Source organism: Phoxinus phoxinus (assembly GCF_949152265.1).
Source record: "Phoxinus phoxinus genome assembly, chromosome: 20".
Classification (NCBI taxonomy): Eukaryota; Metazoa; Chordata; class Actinopteri; order Cypriniformes; family Leuciscidae; genus Phoxinus; species Phoxinus phoxinus.
Genome location: NC_136895.1, coordinates 1,372,659 through 1,393,174, shown reverse-complemented (window position 1 = coordinate 1,393,174; position 20,516 = coordinate 1,372,659). Strand labels below are relative to the sequence as shown.

Here is a 20,516-nt window from a genome sequence, read left to right as displayed (position 1 = left end):
ATCGTCTAGGAGGAGTATTTTAAATTCCATTGCATGTGTTTTTTAAACTACGCCAAATAGCCGACTTCCTGTTGGGCTGGGGTAAAAAGTCAGAGCATGAAGGATATATGAACCGGTGAGATCTATAAGTGTACTGAGTTTCATATTATTTCATGCAAGCGTGTTTGATTTATGGACCAAGTTTTCGGACCCCGTTCCAGGGAGCGCTGTCGAGCCCCCCTGCCACGCCCGGGTACCAGCTTCAGTCCGGCTCTAATGGCCGCGGGTTCTGACCCGTGTGCAAAGTTTCAAGAGTTTTTGAGCACGTTAAGGTCCCCAAAAGTGGCAAAAACCTTGAAAAAAAATTTATTATAAAGAAGAAGAATAAGAAGAAGAAGAACAAAAAACCCTTAGAAGAACAATAGGGCTCTGCGCCCTTTCAGGGCTTGGGCCCTAATAATATTCGATGATCGCTGGGTATCATTTGATTATTATTCAAAAATCGCACCTCTCCCCCACACACACACACGCGCGCGCGTGAGCACACACACACACACACACACACACACACACACACACACACACACACACACACAAGCAAACACCAGAGCAAGTGAGCAAAGCGCGCGGTGTGCGTGTGGGGGAGAGGTGCGATTTTTGAATAATAATCAAATGATACCCAGCGATCTTCGAATATTATTTTTGCTTGAAATTCCCATACCTAATATGTAAAAGACCCCGTCACAGCCCTAGGATCTCACCTCATAAACGAATCGAAACTTATATAGAAAGCTTGAAATACTTTTACTTGATTTAACGTTAATTAAAAACATAAAGAAATGGCTGCTTAGTTGGCAGTTCAGTGTGCATTTCTCTATGCGCAAGCGATGAGCAGAATGGCAAGCGTTATTCCTGCGCTTGAGATGCGGGTCATGCGGAATAGGCAATATATTATTTGTGGTTTACAGCACAGACAGTAAGCCTCGGTTACCTCAGAAGAATTTTTAACATGCTCGAATCATCTCCACAATGGAGTATAGTTCTGTTTGTTTTTCAAAAATATTTTGTTACAAGAAAACAGAGTTATAGCTTTAGCTATTTATTTATTTATTTGGCTTTTAAAATCCTCCCTCCTCGCAAGAATCGCGGTTTGTATCGAATCGTGGGTCAGAAATCGGTATACGAACCGAATCGTGGTTTTGCTGTATAGTTACAGCCCTACTAAATTGTGTTTTCACACGTCTGTGATTGGTAGGGTTAGTTTAGGTGGATAGATTATACAGTTTGTGCATTAGTAAAACCATTACGCCTATGGAGAGTCCCCGTAAAGTGTGTGTGTGTGCTTGAATTTTTTCAGTTCAAGACCTTGTGGTTTCAGATGGGCTTTGTTGCACATAAAATTGTTAGCTATAAGATAAGCATCTTACTTGTTGTCTTTTCATATTCATCGATTGACATCTGCAGGTTTAATGAGTTCAACAAAGCAAATAAAGGGGCCAGTGCACAGGGACAGAGCAGGATTGATTCATTCTTAAGCCAGACAATAGGTGTGCAGCTGTACAGCCAGGGGCATCCCAGACAGAAGGCCATGACTGAATCCATAATACAGGACCTCATCATTTCATGCAACCTACCTCTGTCTTTGATTGACAAGCTTAGCTTCAGGAATTTTATGTCAGTGGTAGAGGAGAGATACTGCCCAGTAAGTCGAAGCACCGTAACCATACGTCTGAGTGAGCTAGTAGCAGAAAAAGAGTCCAAGATCAAATGTAAACTACAAAAAACTGACAATGTGTCTGTGACAGTGGACATCTGGACTGACAGGAGCATGCGTGGCTTCTTAGGGTACGGTGTACATTTTAGGACATCCTCAGACCTCAGACATATGAAGACAAGGCATCATGCCTCAGACTAAAAGGCTTCAGTCATTGGACAAAACGGCATCGCGTTCAGGTCTCAGGAAAAACATTGTCAGGTCTCATACAATTAGGGATCAGACGAAACAGCCTCAGACAAAAAGGCATCGGGCGAAACGGACTCAGACTAAAAGGCATCGGGCAAAACAGACTCAGACTAAAAGGCATCGGGCAAAACGGACTCAGACTAAAAGGCATCGGGCAAAACGGACTCAGACTAAAAGGCATCGGGTGAAACGGACTCAGACTAAAAGGCATCGGGTGAAACGGACTCAGACTAAAAGGCATCGGGTGAAACGGACTCAGACAAAAAGGCATCGGGTGAAACGGACTCAGACTAAAAGGCATCGGGTGAAACGGACTCAGACTAAAAGGCATCAGGTGAAACAGACTCAGACTAAAAGGCATCGGGTGAAACGGACTCAGACTAAAAGGCATCGGGCAAAACGGACTCAGACTAAAAGGCATCGGGCAAAACGGACTCAGACTAAAAGGCATCGGGCAAAACGGACTCAGACTAAAAGGCATCGGGCAAAACGGACTCAGACTAAAAGGCATCGGGTGAAACGGACTCAGACTAAAAGGCATCAGGTGAAACAGACTCAGACTAAAAGGCATCGGGTGAAACGGACTCAGACTAAAAGGCATCGGGCAAAACGGACTCAGACTAAAAGGCATCAGGTGAAACAGACTCAGACTAAAAGGCATCGGGTGAAACGGACTCAGACTAAAAGGCATCAGGTGAAACAGACTCAGACTAAAAGGCATCGGGTGAAACGGACTCAGACTAAAAGGCATCAGGTGAAACGGACTCAGACTAAAAGGCATCAGGTGAAACGGACTCAGGTGGAGTTTGGAGGTTCGCGTTGCACCGCCCCATGTGACGCCACATATATGCGGTTCATAGCTCGAAAGAATGCTTTAATTTCACAATAGTTTGCGAACATACAAGCTAGCTAGTTAAAATATGTCATCTAACTTTTTAAACGTGCAAATAAAACTTGCATAATGCATATTCTCTTCAAAAGGTCCGGAGGGAACAATGTGAGCTTCTTGGGGAAAAACTCTCTTGTGGAGAGGAGGCTGATATTGATGGTAGCGCACTGGCAGTAGAGATAGAGTCTTCCTAAACTTCCCCAAACTATGATGACTGCCTTCGAGCTTCCCACATACCTCTCACAAAATGAGATGTGTGAGCTTTACCCAGATCTTTGGGTAGCTCTCAGGATAGCCTGCACTCTGCCTGTGTCAGTTGCCTCAGCAGAGAGGAGCTTTTCCAAGCTCAAATTGATAAAAACATACTTGAGATCATCAATGGCCCAGGAAAGACTAAGTGGACTTGCAGTCATTAGTATTAATAACAAAGTTGGCCAAGCAATACCATACAATGATGTCATCAGTGACTTTGCCTCCAGAAAAGCTAGGATTTTGAAGAAGAAAAAACGATTTTGAGGTCATTGTTGTACAGTTGTCATTGTTGAACCCTTGCTGTTCTTATGTTTGCTTTCATTATTTAAGTATCTTTTTTGTAACATTCTATTTTTTATTATATTAATGTTTGTCTATTTTGGTTTTATTTAAAAGATTGCACATTTAATGCACATTTGCAAATAATTTATTTAATATGTTTTTTGTGACAGTTTGTATTCAGAAGTTTTAATAAAAGAGCGAAGTATTTTAAGTATCGTTTTTTTTGTATTCATACATAACCTCACTGTATTCGTTTATAATATTCGCTATAACATTATAGCGTGACATTCACTGCATGAAAAGTAGGATTTTCGTCCCCAAAAAAGGCCGGATATCTCCCTAATTTTCGACAATTAACGACAATTTACAGCCTGTGAACGTCGCGTTCGTCTGTGCCACATACTGACGGAAACAAACTATGACGTATGTGGAGAGCTCGCGGCCGTCGGCGCTCGTAGCGGAGGTGCGAATGGCTCTAATTAGCATATGAATAGCAGCGCCCGCGCACCTCGCAGAGAATGGCTTGAATTTCCTCACTCAGTATTGGTTGAAACCACTACATTTAAACAAGAAAAATCACTCGTGCTTGGTTGGCAGATCTGTTACTATTGGTCACCCAGGCTCATTATAAATTCAAACCCCAAAATTATAATAATAATTATATATATAAATAAAAATAATTATTAATTTTATATATTCATATATGCTATTATGTTGTATATTCATGTCATTATCCTATGGACTACACTATTATTACCATCAAGGACATGAATTTAATGAGGAAAGGAAAATTTGCCAGGGACATGCTGTTTATTCAAAGAAATAGCTTTATTAGCACAAACACACAACCATGTACAAAACGTAGGAGATCTGCCCACACACAAATGGGAAGCTCACAAGAAGCCCAAAATCCTACAGCACCATGAAGTGTCTGTTTTCCGCTTCGGAGCTGTAGGTAACTAGCATTCTGTCTGAATTCGGTCCATTTTGCAGACGTCTGTGGTGCATTGCCCTGTACTTTGGAATCGCCTCTAATCTTGACTGCAGCGTGGCACAGAGCTCGCTGAGCTCCTGGCTGCGAAAGGACGGAGGTCTCACAATCCATCCAGACACCCCGCCAACGATACCGTCTTCCTCATCAGACATCAGGTCTATGGTAGCACACTTCCAAAGGCCCACCTCATCCTCAGCTAGCACACTCTGTCTCGCTTCTAGCAGCTGTAAAAACAACCAATAAAGACAATCAGTACTGCACGGTGCACTGCGTATGGACACAATACATCTATTAATACACATGAAAAAGCCACATTGACCAAAAACAGATCTAATCTAATAAATCTTACCCTCTTTCTTCTCGCTCGACTCCGAGCTGAACTCTTCACAGCTTCCGCCTGCAATGCAAGATCTGGTTGTCGGTACCTGAAGCTCCTGCGTACTGTCTCGTAATATGTCTTACAGGCAGCTGGAAAACAATTAAATGAGAGTGATATGAATAAAAAACAATGTGTAAAAGAACTTAAACAATAAAACAATTTAAACAATAAAGGAGAAAACAATAAAACAATTTAAACAATAAAGGAGAAAACAATAAAACAACTAAAACAATAAAGGAGAAAATAGTAAAAGTTACTTACACACAATGTCATCATTATCAGCATGTAAATCTGGACTTGCAGACATAGCTCCGAGCAGATATGAGGTCACGGCCTCGTTATGAGGCGAGGTTAGTCTGTGAAAACAAAATGTACGGGTAAGATTGGTATCTATTAACGGATCTATTTCATTACACAGAAGAATTAAAGCATATTCTTTGAATCTTACCCTTGCTCCGGTTCGTAGCGATTACAATTTGTCTCTGAGTTGTGAAGACGGCTTACTGCTTCCTGTAAATTACAAGACCTAAAAAATACACTTTTATAAAGCAACTTACACTTGTTCTTTTACGAGGCTACGTTTAGCTTGTGCTACTTAAAAAAGCTTTGTTTTTAGGCTACTTTAAGCTTAGATAGCAGTCTTACCGCAATTTTAGGATTATGCACCCGTCTTCTCTTCTTAGAGTTAGTCTCTTCCACACAGTTTTTCGACTCCAAAGTAGCCAACCTATCTTCTATGGACAGCAACCTGGAGTTTACTAAAGTGAACTGCTCATTTACATCGGCAGCAAACTGAGTAAGCTGACGAGAAAGCCCACTGATAGCATTCAGCAGTTTCTTCTCGCCGGTCTGCGGACTGGCTGAAAGGGGTTGATCGCGTCCATGCAGAGGAGTTGAAAGGGAGACGCCGTCCAGCCATTGTAGATCGCAAAGCAGCAAAAATGGAAGAAAAGGTCTGAGTACAAGAATAAAAACATGTCTGTTTATATGCTCGTCTTGCAAGTACTGCTGTATGAGTCGTCATACCCATGACCTCGAACGTAATTTGACGAGGGCTAGAAGGCTCGTCGGGCTCCTCCAATCACATGTGAGGTCATTGTTATACGGAAGAACTCGTGAGATGAGCTCACATGTCTATGATATAAACAAGCAAGGCATGACCCTCCCCGATCATTTATTGATTACTTCTGTACTGGTTTGCGCTTGGCAAAGATGTTCAGATATCTCTATGCCATTAAAATACTTTCATTAAAAGACTCCTGCACACCTGCCTTTTTCAAACTGGCGCAGCGCTGACTCGCGATAGGTAGAAACTGCATGATTTGATTTGTTAAACATGAGGATTTTCCGACTGGCATCGCCGCTCACTCTAACGTTAACCTAGATAATTGTTCGCTGTTCTTAGGCGCATAACCAAGTGTGTGTGCGGAGTGTGTAGCGCGCACTGCATGATGGAGGCGCCGATGTGATTTGCATTTTCCTATCAACAGTGGAAACAACTTAAAATACTATATTTCTGGCCATATAGAAAAGAATAATGCATCAGTCGCAATACTTTTATTTTTGTAAACTCACAATAACAAGAAAACGTTTTGCTTTCGTAAAATAAAATAAAACAATCAGGGCGCGCTTTATGGTCTCCGTGAACTGTAGCGCGTCAAAAAAAAAAAAAAAAAAAAGCAGAAACATATCATAGGCTATATAGCATACTAGCCTCAAATATATGAAAAAATATCTATATAAAGCTTGATAGGTCCACTTTTAAACGAAAAAAATCAAATCGAAAGCAAATATCATTTGATTATGTAATCCATATAAGATGCATTTCTCTTAAAAGCGCACTTTACAGCGGAGATGTATGGAGACATGTTTGCAGCGGACACTGATTTAAAAAAAAAGAGTTTATTAATAAACAATAAAATGCATCGTTATTTTTAAATACATATTTATTATCATTAGCCTGCTTTTGCGTCAAGATTATACATGCGCTTGAGCGCAGAATGGGCTATATCCCATGCATTATTTGAGCAGAATTTAACGTGCGACTATAGTATATGGCAACCAGAGGTGGGTAGTAACGAAGTACATTTACTTCGTTACATTTACTTGAGTATTTTTTTGGGAAAATTGTACTTTTAAGAGTAGATTTAAATGTGGGTACTTTTTACTTTTACTCGAGTACATTTCTAATAAAAAAACGGTACTTTTACTTCGTTACGTTGAGCGACGTTCCTCTCGTTACTTTATTTTAATGCAGTAAGTGTTGTTAAATGCGTAGTTTATTCCAAGCGCGCTGTATCTTTTTTCTGGGCATGAGCGATGCTCAATTCACAAATGAATCACTCTTTTGAGTCGATTCTGTTCAAAGACTTCATCAAACAAGTGGGCAGATCTGTCTAAATCGGTTCGCGAATCAGTTTGTATGATCTGTTCAGTTTCCTGCACGCACTGAATCGTCTGAAGCGCTTTCAATTCACACTCGACTCGGAGTCGTAACAGGAAGATTTAAGAACATTAAGAAAGCTGGATGAAGTGGCTGTGGACCTACAGTACAGTCAAGTGAAAGCAAATCTGCAAATGCATAATTTTTGCCAGCGATGAAGATCTCTATTATCTTCGTATGCTGAGGACGATATATCCTGTGGAACGAATATCGTTCCACAGGACGATATTCGATTTAATTTCATTCAGGTAATACATTTTACAACCAAACAGATTATTACAATATGATAGCACTACTTCAAAGTATGACATTACCCGTTTTTTTGGACATAGGCCTATACATTACTTTATACAATAAATAAGCTACCATTGTCCACATATGAAATGAACACCCGCCATCCCGCGGTAATGTGTGTGTATTGCGCAGTGGCGTGCGAACTCAACTTGAAAACGAATGCCTTTGCCTGCCTTAGACACTGTTGACCAGTTTAAACATGCATGCAGAAATATACATTTGATTAGCTACATTTTGGAGAACAGACAGAAGAAGATCCGTCGATGTGCGTTTGATCGTCGTCTGTGTTCAGATGTTCAGTTGCGGTCAGCGCGAGCACATGTGAAGAGTTTGAACTCTTTCTTCTCTGTGTCAATGTTTCCCTTTACATGCCTTTAAATGCAAAACTCTGCAGATTCACTATATTTCGACATTGTCTAATAATCCAACTGTAGTTGTATAAGTTACTATTATACAAACCAAAGGACAGGCAATGATTTTCGGGCTACAGATGGCAGAAATAATGCTTGTCTCTTCTGTTTTTGTGGCAAAGATAGCCTATCTAATTATGATAATAATAGTCATTTAAATAAAAAATATCTAAATAATATCATGTTTTATATATATATATCATATATAGGCCTATGGTCCGACTCCGAAGTAACTAACTATAGCTACTTGAGTAGTTTTCTCATTGGATACTTTTCTCATTGGATACTAATTATGATAATAATAGTCATTTAAATAAAAAATATCTAAATCATATCATGTTTTATATATATATCATATATATCGGCCTATGATCCGAAGTAACTAGTAACTAACTACTTGAGTAGTTTTCTCATTGGATACTTTTTTACTCTTACTCAAGTAACTATTAAGATTGTTACTTTTACTTTTACTTTGAGTAAATATTTCTAGAAGTACTTGTACTTTTACTTGAGTACAGTTTTTGGATACTCTACCCACCTCTGATGGCAACAATACATTTACTATATTTGACATTATTTAATTAGTAAGTATCCAGCTCTTTACATTACATTTTTTGAGTTAACAATTAGGCTAGTTAATGAACTAATAAAATAATAGAACAAGTTAAGATGCTAACTATAATTCTATTTAGCATGACTTGTTCCACCACGCAAATGACGTTTTTAAGGTGACAATCTGTTTTCACATCTTCACATTTGAAGATTTACTGTATCTTGAAGATTGTTGTATTGTGTTGTATCTTCTGTTATAAAGATTGACATTTCGTTAATTAAAAAAATTAGCACATAAGGTTGTTAAAATGTTCTGTTAGATGTTCTGTGTTTACTACTTTTTGAATTGTCTATATTAATATATCTAATGAAGATATATTAAGAAAAAAATCTTATATATTATATATAAAACATAGCCTAGGCTATATCAAATAAAAAAAGGTCCTCATTGGTTAATTTTGCCTGGGGCTCCCACTCAGTGTTGGTTCGCCTCTGTCTTGCGATGAATAATGGGCTGTTTACACCTGGCCACTTCATGCGTGTTCTGTGATGGGATAGCTATCCGATCGTGAAAAGACCAGGTATAAATGCCCTCCGAAACGCATTCGAGATGGATTTGAATCCGATCGCTCAAACCACTTCAGGGGAGGTCTGGGCCACATTCCCGACAAAACTGGACATGTGTAAATGCATCTGGTTGTGGAAACCACATATGTTAATTGTACTCCTCCCAAAAAATGCAATAAAATAAAAATAAACCTGAGAGCGTGTTATAGGCTATATGTCATCATGTTATAGCCAGACATGACGACGCTACTGCAACACGCATCACTGCAGATGAGCCAACGTGCAAACTATTTGAAGAATTGAAGATAGGATTTAAAATCCGTTTTGCAAAAACGCATTTATGCGACCACACCAGGTGTAAATGGAATCGTTTTGATAAATCAGATAGCTATCCGATCTGAGAAAACGCATGAAGTGGCCAGGTGTAAACAGCCCCAATGTAGCACGCGTCATTTGTGTTTGTTTTCAGACATGATAGTCTAACGCCGGTTTCACACCGCAAGCGTCAGCGGCGCGTGAGCTGCGCGTATTTTTTTCGGCGTCCATGTTATTCAATGAGTGCTTTCACACCGCACGCAGAAGCGGCGCGGCAGCGCGTTGCAGGAGCAGAGCAGGAACAGCAGTGCCGCGATAGTTTCGGCGCCCAGTCTATTTTTAACGCGCCGCTTACGCTGAATTAAAGTGACCATGCATTTTTCATGGCCAAAACACACAGCAGTTTCACCCAAAAAGCACATTGATGAGATCTCTTGTGTTTTAAACAGTCAATCAAATTACCTTCATCAATTTAAAATTAAATGTCCAAAACAAAATTGTTGGCCAAACTACAAAAACAAGTTTAATCGATGTATACTGCCAGTTTACAGATTCATTTAATATATTTATGTATATACACACACACACACATACATACATACATATATTATATATATATATATATATATATTGCCATAAGGATGTCATGCTGATGTCATGCTGACAATCAAATAAAAGCACATGCGTGGTCGAGTGCACCTGAAAATATAACTATGGACGACACTCGTCTCATTGTGGAGGTTGAGAAACGTTGTCGACCTTATGCTTTATGCTTCGGACTCTGGGTCCGGATGAACTAGCTCAAATGATCCATAGGGAATTTTAATAGCTAATCATGAATATGATTAATATATTGCATACTATCGGAGATCGATTGCTCCTGTCTGCCTCGCTGTGACTGCTGCTGCTGTGAGTTTGTTTGCTGCGTCTAAGCCTCGTATTAGCTTCGTATTTCTTTCTGTTTTGAACCATCATTTATTATAAATTCTAGTTGTTTATACTACTAAATACAGCTTACTCAACATCTCAGATTAACCTGACATTGCTAGCTTCCGTTATTGTCAGCACAACACGCTAACTCGCTAGCCTTTTAACGCACCACCCGTGCGCTCAGTTATTTATTTTTCTCTCGCGCGCCCGCGCCTTTGAGTTCATAAAAGCCCAGGTGAGTAAGAATCAGTCAACAAACACGGTGAGTAATGTCTTCTCCTGTTATTGTCACCTGCACTTCATGTCACATGTTTACCATAGCCTTCTCTGTCGGCAATATAGGATTTATATGTGATAAATGCAAGGAGACAGTCAGGCTGACGGAGAAGATTTCAGAACTAGAGACACGCATCCAAACTTTAATCGAGAATAGTAAGAAGAGTGCTAGAGCTTTAGATACTATTTTGGATGCGCCTAGCCTAGTGAACTCTTTACATGAGTCGGTTCCGGCTGAAGTAGAGCCCGTGCAGCAGGGCAGATGGGTGACAGTGAGGGATCGCTCTAGTCGCGGATCAAAAAACCACTTTTCCGTTCCGATAACAAATCGATTTGCCCCGCTCAGTGAAACACCCACTGAGAATTATTCTGATTGTGCCCTAGTTATTGGCGATTCTATTACACGGAACGTGAAAATAGAGACACCAGCCACCATAGTCACATGTTTGCCGGGAGCCAGAGCGCCTGACATCAAAGCAAATTTGAAAGTGCTGGCTAATGCTAAACGTAAATTCTCTAAGATTATTATTCACGTCGGCACTAATGATGTTCGACTCCGCCAGTCGGAGATCACCAAAATTAATATTAAAGAGGTGTGTGAACTTGCAAGTACGATGTCAAGCACTGTAATTTGCTCTGGCCCCCTTCCTGTTCGCCGGAGTGATGAGATAGTTAGTAGATTGTGTTCACTCAATGGCTGGCTGTCTGGGTGGTGTCCACGAAATAATATAGAATTCATAGACAATTGGAAAAGTTTTTGGGGCAAACCTGACCTGTTGAAAAGAGATGGTATTCATCCCTCCTGGGATGGTGCTGCTCTTCTCTCTAGTAATTTGGCTCATAGTCTTAGAGATAAAACATGACAATCTGGGCCTCAGGTCAGGAAGCAGACAGACTGGCTTAACCGACCGTCTGCTAGCGGCCTCACGTCACCAAGGTCAGATAAATCCCATCACATAGAGCCTCTTTCACCTAGATACCATCATATAGAGACTGTGTCTGTTCCCCGAACTTGGAAATCAAAAATACGTTCAAACCCATCTAAGGTTAAAAATTTAATTGATCTTCAACAAATAAAAAATAGATATAATACAAATGAGCAAATGATAAAGCTTGGGTTGCTGAATATTCGATCTCTTACTTCAAAAGCGCTAATAGTTAATGATATGATTACAGATTATAACCTAGATGTGCTGTGTTTAACAGAAACCTGGCTAAAACCAAACGATTACATTGCTTTAAATGAGTCAACCCCACAAGATTACGGTTATAAACATGAACCTCGTCTGAAACGCAAAGGAGGAGGTGTTGCTGTAATTTATAGTAATATTTTCAAAACCACTAAGAAATCTAGTTGTAAATATAATTCTTTTGAAGTGTTGGTGCTTAATGTAAAAATATATAGTGTAAACGATAAATCACGTTTGAAAATTCTGCTGGCTACTGTATACAGGCCACCAGGGTACCATACAGACTTTATCAAAGAACTTGCGGACTTTCTATCAGAATTAGTATTGGCTGCAGATAAAGTACTAATTGTTGGTGACTTTAATATACACATAGATAATGAAAAAGATGCATTGGGATTGGCATTTAAAGACATTATAAACTCAATTGGAGTTAGACAACACGTGTCAGGACCGACTCATTGTCGTAATCATACTCTAGATCTAATACTATCACATGGAATAGATGTTGATGCCGTTGAAATACTGCAACAGAGTGATGACATCTCAGATCACTATCTAGTCTCGTGTAAATTACATTTAGCCAAGGCTGCAAAGCCGACTCCGTGTTATAAATATGTTAGACCGATTACTTCTGCTACTAAAGATTGCTTTATCAATAATCTTCCTAATCAGTTTCATCATCTCAGCATCCCGGATAGCTTAGAAGAACTTGATAATGCAACAGAAACTTTTAACTCTCTCTTTTCCAGCACTTTAGACACAGTTGCTCCGCTGCGCTTAAAGAAGATTAAAGAACATAGTCCAACGCCGTGGCACAACGAGCACACTCAGGCCCTTAAGAGAGCAGCCAGAAAAATGGAGCGCAACTGGAAGAAAACAAAACTAGAGGTGTTTCGGATTTCATGGAAGGAGAGCTCGATTGCTTACAGAGAGGCTTTAAAAGCTGCTAGATCTGCTTATTTTTCAACCCTATTAGAAGAAAATAAACATAATCCTAGGTATTTATTTGAAACAGTGGCTAAACTAACGAAAAAGAAAGCTTCAAGCCCAGAAGCTTCCAAGAAACACAGCAGTAATGACTTTATGAACTTCTTCACTTATAAGATCGATAATATCAGGGACAAAATTATAACTATGCAACCGTCTAATACAGTATCGCATCAGGAAGTGCATTGTAGTCTCCCTGAGGGAAAATTTGATTCATTCATTGCTATAGGAGAGGAAGAATTTTGCAAACTCGTCAAATCATCTAAATCCACAACGTGCATGTTAGACCCTATACCGACTAAGCTGCTGAAAGAGATGCTTCCAGATGTCATAGATCCTCTTCTTAATATCATTAATTCATCTTTGTCTCTAGGATACGTACCAAAAACCTTTAAGCTAGCTATGATTAAACCGCTTGTTAAAAAACAGCAACTTGATCCTACAAAACTGGTCAATTACAGGCCGATCTCTAATCTGCCATTTCTGTCAAAGATATTAGAAAAAGCAGTATCCTCACAACTGTGTTCCTTTCTTGAAAGAAATGATATCTGCGAGGATTTTCAGTCCGGATTTAGACCGTACCATAGTACCGAGACAGCTCTCGTTAGAGTCACAAATGATTTGCTCTTATCATCCGATCGTGGTTGTATCTCTCTATTAGTATTACTGGATCTAAGTGCTGCATTTGACACCATTGACCACAACATCCTTTTAAATAGACTCGAACATTATGTTGGCATTAGTGGAATTGCACTAGCATGGTTTAAATCATACTTATCTGACCGTTATCAGTTTGTAGCAGTAAATGAAGAGATGTCTTATCAATCACTAGTTCAGTATGGCGTACCACAAGGCTCAGTACTAGGACCGCTGCTGTTCACTCTGTATATGCTACCATTAGGAGATATCATTAGGAAACATGGAATTAGCTTTCACTGTTATGCCGACGATACTCAGCTGTTTATTTCTTCAAAACCTAACGAAACCTACCAATTCACAAAATTAACGGAATGCATAGCTGATATAAAAAATTGGATGACTAGTAATTTCCTACTACTAAATTCAGAAAAAACAGAGATTCTAATTATTGGACAAAAAACTTCCACACGTAATAACCTAGAGTACTGTCTAACACTTGATGGCTGCTCTGTTAAGTCTTCGTCGTCGGTTAGGAACCTGGGTGTGCTCTTTGATACCAATCTTTCATTTGAAAGTCATGTGTCTAGTATCTGTAAAACCGCTTTCTTCCATCTTAAAAATATATCTAAATTACGTCATATGCTCTCAATGAATAATGCAGAACAATTAGTTCATGCGTTTATGACCTCAAGGCTAGATTATTGTAATGCTCTACTGGGTGGCTGCCCTGCACGCTTAATAAACAAACTACAGCTAGTTCAAAACGCAGCAGCTCGAGTTCTTACTAGAACCAGGAAGTATGACCATATTAGCCCCGTTCTGTCAACACTGCATTGGCTGCCTATTAAACATCGTATAAATTTTAAAATATTGCTGATCACTTACAAAGCACTAAATGGTTTAGCTCCGCAGTACTTGAGCGAGCTCTTAACTTATTATAGTCCTTCACGTCTACTGCGATCTCAAAATTCCGGCCAGTTAATAATACCTAGAATATCAAAATCGACTGCTGGCGGTAGATCCTTTTCCTACTTAGCACCAAAACTTTGGAACAGTCTTCCTACCATTGTCCGGGAAGCAGACACACTCTGGCAGTTCAAATCTAGACTAAAAACACATCTCTTCGGCCTAGCATACACATAACACATTATAGACTTATATAATTAGGCTGCATAGTTTAGAACAGCCGGGACCGGGAACACTTCCCGTAAATCCTGATGTACTTGGTACATCATAATAAGGATGGCGTCTACGCTAATATTAGTCTCTCTGTCTATCCCGAGGTTTACTGCTGTCCACCGGAACCAGGCCGTATCCAGATCTGATGAAGGACCAGCGCCAGGACACGACGACGACGCCGCTGACCTGAAGTGTCAACCAGTCTCTCCTCCTCTCCACTCCGACTTCAACCAACCGGAACTGGACAAATACTCTGATTCATTCTGAACTTCATACACTGTTCACTCATTGGCCAGAGGAGAACTGGCCCCCGACTGAGCCTGGGTTCTCCCAAGGTTTTTTTCTCCATTCTGTCACCTGATGGAGTTTTGGTTCCTTGCCGCTGTTGCCTTACCTTCTGGCTTGCTTAGTTGGGGACATTTAATATTCAACAATATTATAGATCTGCCTTAAAGGTGGATGATGATGAAATTGTTTTTTTGTATTATTTTCATGTTATCACTGTGAAGCTGCTTTGATACAATCTGTATTGTAAAAAGCGCTATATAAATAAAGATGACTTGACTTGACTTGACTACTACAGTTACATTAAATTGTCGAAAGTGAAAGTGGATTATATGAATATATGAATAATCAATCACAACGAATTATAATTCCTCATTCATATATCAATAATCTTACTTAACTTCGATTATGAGATAATCTTTAAGGGAAATTAATGTAATTATCAAATCGTTGTTCGTCCAGCGACCAACCGTCAGATTAAGTAATTAATTTCTCAATAAAGTTATCCTTTCTTATAAACTCCAAGAAACATTAACATTCTGGCCGTGAACATCAATATTTCTGGTGTCTATAAAATTAAAACTACTTAATGTAGTAAACAGGGAGCGCGGTAGCTCTGATCTATCTCATTGACGTTTGTATTTTTACAAGCAATTTCACAGAAACAGTTGAATATATTGTTTTAATAAATGCAAACTACAGAATATAACGGACTATTACACAAGATACACGTTTTATGTCTATGTACATTTACTTACAGTTAACACACAAGACAAAACGGGTAACAGATGATGAGAGAGAAAGTGAGAGAGAGAGAGAGAGATATTGCTCTGACTTAAGCTGGTGCTATTTAGAGCAGTAACGCACACCTCGCACGCGCGGGGAGCGATTTACAGAGGTTTTTGGTCGTGCGTTTGGGAGAGAGAATAAGAGAGAGAGAATGAGATCGAGGGCCGGAGCGCGCTCGATTTGAATGCGGAACAGAGAGAGAGGGAGAGAGGGAGGGAGTGCTCTGGGGCACGCGCTCGATTTGATTGCGGGACAGAGAGAGAGAGATAAAGAGAGGATGAGAGAGAGAGAGAGAGAGAGAGATCACGTAATGATCTCATGTAGCAAAAATCACAGAAACCTGGAGAGACATCAATGCATCGAACCTTAAAACATTAAAACTCGTTAGAGTTTGATACTTGCAAAAGGATCGTTGTGTGAGTGTGGAGCGCAGAGCGCGTGTTCTCGTGCTGAGGCGTGTTCTCCGTGAAGCTTCGAAAGCAGGGCGCGTGCTCGTTGCCAGAGCACGTTTTCGCGGGAGCTTTGAAGGCTGGTTGCAAGTGAAGTTGCTGAAGGAATTCAGGCTTCGTTCGTTCGACTCGTAGGTGGAAACGAACAAAGGAGAATTTGAAAATGAAACAAAAGAAACTTTATAAAGGAAATAAAAAGGACGGACTCCAGAGGAGTCCGATCGCGGACTTCACATGATGAGCAGACGACGATGAGTAGCAGGAAGGGAAGGGCAGGAAGAGCGTTTGGCTTTTAAGGAATTTAAGGATGACGCCTTCTCCTGGTGGATGGTCCAATCACCTTCAGTGATTTGAGAGCGGGAGACTTTTCCTTTGTCTGGTCAAGAGGAGCGCAGCTGTGTAGATTTATGACAGAGATTTGGGGTTTAGTCATTTCTACGACTGAAAAGGATTCATATAGTAATAATCATATCATTGCAGTCTATTATCGAGATTCAACTCCGTTAGGTCTCAAGATTTAAAATGATATGAAACACATCAGGTTTACGGTTAGGAATACAACGTTTGATTATTATGCATTAGTATAGACATTTAAAGTTCGATTAATGTTACACTTGGACATATATATGCTTTCCTATGGTTTATACACACATCTTAACACAAAAGGGATATATTTATTACATTTAAGAGTGACTATTTAGCAGTCCTTTTTCTCTGTGCAAGACACGGGGGGGGGGGGGTGTCTTGGTGTGTGTGTGTGCGTGTGCGTGTCTCTCTGGAGACGTGGGTGTCCAGTTACATGAATTCCTTGGTGTGAGGAATTTGGGCTGGGTTCTATGGGGAGCCACCAAAATGTCTTGTCTTTTTCAGACAAAGAAGTATGTGTTCTTAATTCACCAATTGGCAGAGCAGATGTCAATAGTCAATGTTGCTACAACGTTCAATTATTTATGATCCAAGAAACATACTTTATAAAGACTCACAGGCAAAGGCAAAGGCATGGGAGGAAGTTCCAGTGGCTCTTGGTGCAGATGGTAAGTTTTTTTTGACAAGTTTAAATGAAGAAAACCTTTCTCCAAGAAACAACAAATGTATTAAATTACCCATTATAGAGTAGGTTACTCTGTCTGTAGCTACACACGCCGCGGTTCAGTTTCGCCTGTCAAACGCTGCCAGTGTGGAAGCAAAACGCGCGTGTCCTGCTTCCGCTCACTGTACGCACTGCTCATGCGCTGCTGACGCTCTTCTAGCGCATGCAGTGTGAAACCGGCGTAACAGTCGTTTTATACTTGTGCTTATGCGATATCACAATTTTTGATCGTGGATGATGTAATATCTCCACGATCTGCTTTTGAAGAAATATGGTAGCCTATCGTGCTACAGCGCACATTCTATCAACTGCAGTTCTGGCGCCTCAGTCCCAAACTCGACGTAGGCTACATATCACATGCAGCGGTAGAGTTACACTCACAGGACACTGCTTGTGATTCGCAATCACAAAAGTTTATTGCTCGTGGTAAACATTTCATTGGCGTTCTGTTCTGACATGATGCACTTCTTCTGAGCGCGTGCGCACTGTCAAACAGCGCCAAACTGGACTTGATCTTTCCCTCTTTCGCGTCTGATTTTTGTTGGGTCAGACCCATCTGCTAGCTATGGGGGGACCGAGACTGAGAGAGCTACATGGAAAAATATGCACAAAACAAGCCACTTTGAAAGTTTGTTGTTTTCATGAATACAAAAGTTGGGTGACCCTCCCCCTAGACTAAAAAAAGTTGGATGACCCTCCCCTCAACAAAGAATAAAAAGGCATGACCCTCCCCTATTTTCCTCCGGTGGCCCATTCCATAAACCGAACAGTCCCTTATGTTCATTTTTTTATTTTTTTTATGTTTGACAAATGTTGATATTAAAGGGGGGGTAAAATACCAGGTTTCAGTCAATCTCATGTTAATCTTGAGTACCTATAGAGTAATAGCGCGTCCTTCATATCTCAAAAAAGTCTTTAGTTTCATCATATTTCTAAAATAAAAATACAGCTTTCCGATTTTATCCGGAAAAAGCCGAGGTCCTTGATTCTGGGCGTGGGCGGAGCTATAGAGTCAAGCGGGAGCATCCACAACATACAAACTGCATCCACTGTTCCAGTAACACTGGGTTCTTTGGGAAGCTGAACAAGGTAAACTTTCCCTCACATCCCAAAACACACTTTTTTGGAGACATTCTTGACATCAACCATTCCTATTTAGCGCTGCTGCTGATGATTTCCGGTAGTAGCGCGTCAATGAGCGCGGTCTCTCCTCTGGTCGACGTGTGCGTGAACGCGCTTTTCCGAGAGCAATGCTCATATAAGGAGTTCCACTCTGGTCTACGTCATTAGATCTACGATAGAAAAAAACCAGCCGAAACGTGTTGCAACCCGGAAGTATGATTTTCAGCACAGAAATTCTCTGTTATTCGTTCAAAATAACTTTTCAAACTTTGGTCATTATTAGCATGAGAATCCATCTCTTTAACACTGTAAACAACTCTGAATATATGAAACACCATTGTACCCCCCCTTTAAAAGTTTACAATTTGTACCTGAATCTTTGTTGTTTTTCATAGTCTGATTTTTGAGGAATTGTATTGAATCCAATTAGGGTCAATTTGACCTGCTCCATAAAGGCTGTACACAGAAATCAAACGTGGGTTAGAAAAATGTCACTTGGGATAAAACTCCTGCTACCCTGATTTGCATTTGTATAGCTTACATTTACATGTTAAAGCCTACCCTAGAATTAGGGGAAGGGGGGTCATGGGGGGTCATGGGGGGACAACTGCCAAGCAAGGCTCACGTCAATTTCTGACAATTCACGCCAGTTTTCGGTGTTGCCTGCAAATTGCCGTGTGCAGTTGTAAACCTTAACTTCCACGTCAATCTACAGTGCCGCTTACTGACGAAAATCCGACTTTTCATGCAGTGATTTGTGTCAATAATCTTCTAGCACAGGTGAGTCTGCGTGGTGTGAGGGGGGCCCCCAAATCAAATTCTGCTTAGGGCCCCCAAGAGGCTCGGACCGGCACTGAGGCTACTTATACTTTTATACTGGATATTATTGATCATTAAAACTGACATTTAACAAAAAGAGACAGGGTTGTGTAATTTTATTTTATTTATTTAATATATATATATTGCAAACAATCTAGGAATTATGCAAATTGAGTGTGGTGTTTGACGCAATCAAGAAGCGTCAATTTGACGCTGTTCCATTTGCAGAATAACCGGACTTGCTACCAAGGACGCAAGTCCGAACTACCAAGGACGCAAGTCCGAAGTTTGCGTATTTGGTATTGAGCAACGGCCTATGTTTGGAGAACACAGCTCTAATGTTCACAATAACCAGAGGAACATTATAAACTTCAGACTAATACAGTTTTTTTCAATTGTTTACACGCAATTTTGAAAACCGGGATCTTTTATTCAAAATATAATCACAATAATCCAAACACCACACTCAATTTGCATAATTCCTAGATTGTTTGCAAAATAACACACTTCAGTCAAAACTTTTGCACATATTTGTGAAAATGCTATTAGTTTTCATTTAACCAACACAGTCCTCAATGATCAGACACTATTGCAGCCAGTTTCACACTGCTGTGATGAATAAAAAACACATTTGTAAAAAAATATATTTAGATGAAAACAAAAAGTGACAAACCCACAACATTCTTCATGATTAGTTTGAGATATAGGGAGAATGTACACAAATAGGCCTACTATAAACTTACCAAGCATTGCACAACACTGATGCTGCAGACTGAATATTTCAAGTATTTATTTCAATACATGCAGTATTTCTTACCATAATCAGTTACAGTAATCAACCAACAATGAAATCAATAAAACAATGCAGTAATTTTTATTTGTCTACAGATTTTTTTTAAGTACACTGTAAAAACAACAAGAATACTGTAACTATTCATCATCTCTCCGTCTGGCTGGATCAGGCCATAAGATTTCATCCACATCACAGGCTATGTCTTCATTGGCAAGGCACCGTTGAAGAATCGCCTCGTGTGACGAATCCACCCCTGCACAGAAACTGCTTCGATATGATCACAGGCCTGCTCCACCGCCATGCTGAAAAAAACTCTTCTATTGGATTCAGGAAGGGGGAGTATGGGGGAAGGTATAAGACTTCAAATTCAGAGTGCTTATGGAACCAATTCTGGACCAGAGCGGCCCGATGGAATGAGACATTGTCCCAAACGACAATGTACCGCATCTGGTCAACTTGGTTTAATGCTGTGACAATCTCGTGCAATCTGTCAAGAAATGCAAGTATAATATTTGCATTATAGGGTCCCAGATTTGCATGGTGGAGGAACCCATTTTGTGTAATAGCAGCGCAAAGGGTGATGTTACCCCCTCGCTGCCCTAGCACATTGGTGATTGCCCTGTGTCCAATTACATTTCTCCCTCCTCTT

General features: G+C 40.2%; 1 protein-coding gene across 1 annotated transcript; it reads right to left on the bottom strand.

Annotated features, from left to right (window-relative positions):
• Window positions 1-4,277: 4,277 nt before the first annotated feature.
• Window positions 4,278-20,168, bottom strand: LOC306988788 (uncharacterized protein C14orf93 homolog; the record flags this gene model as incomplete). Its single annotated transcript, XM_079593937.1, has 7 exons — window positions 4,278-4,583; window positions 4,709-4,827; window positions 5,000-5,094; window positions 5,187-5,248; window positions 5,384-5,693; window positions 18,627-18,711; window positions 20,087-20,168. The coding sequence occupies 7 exons, from the start codon at window positions 20,166-20,168 to the stop codon at window positions 4,278-4,280; spliced, it is 1,059 nt and encodes a 352-aa protein (XP_079450063.1).
• Between the last annotated feature and the right edge of the window lie 348 nt (window positions 20,169-20,516).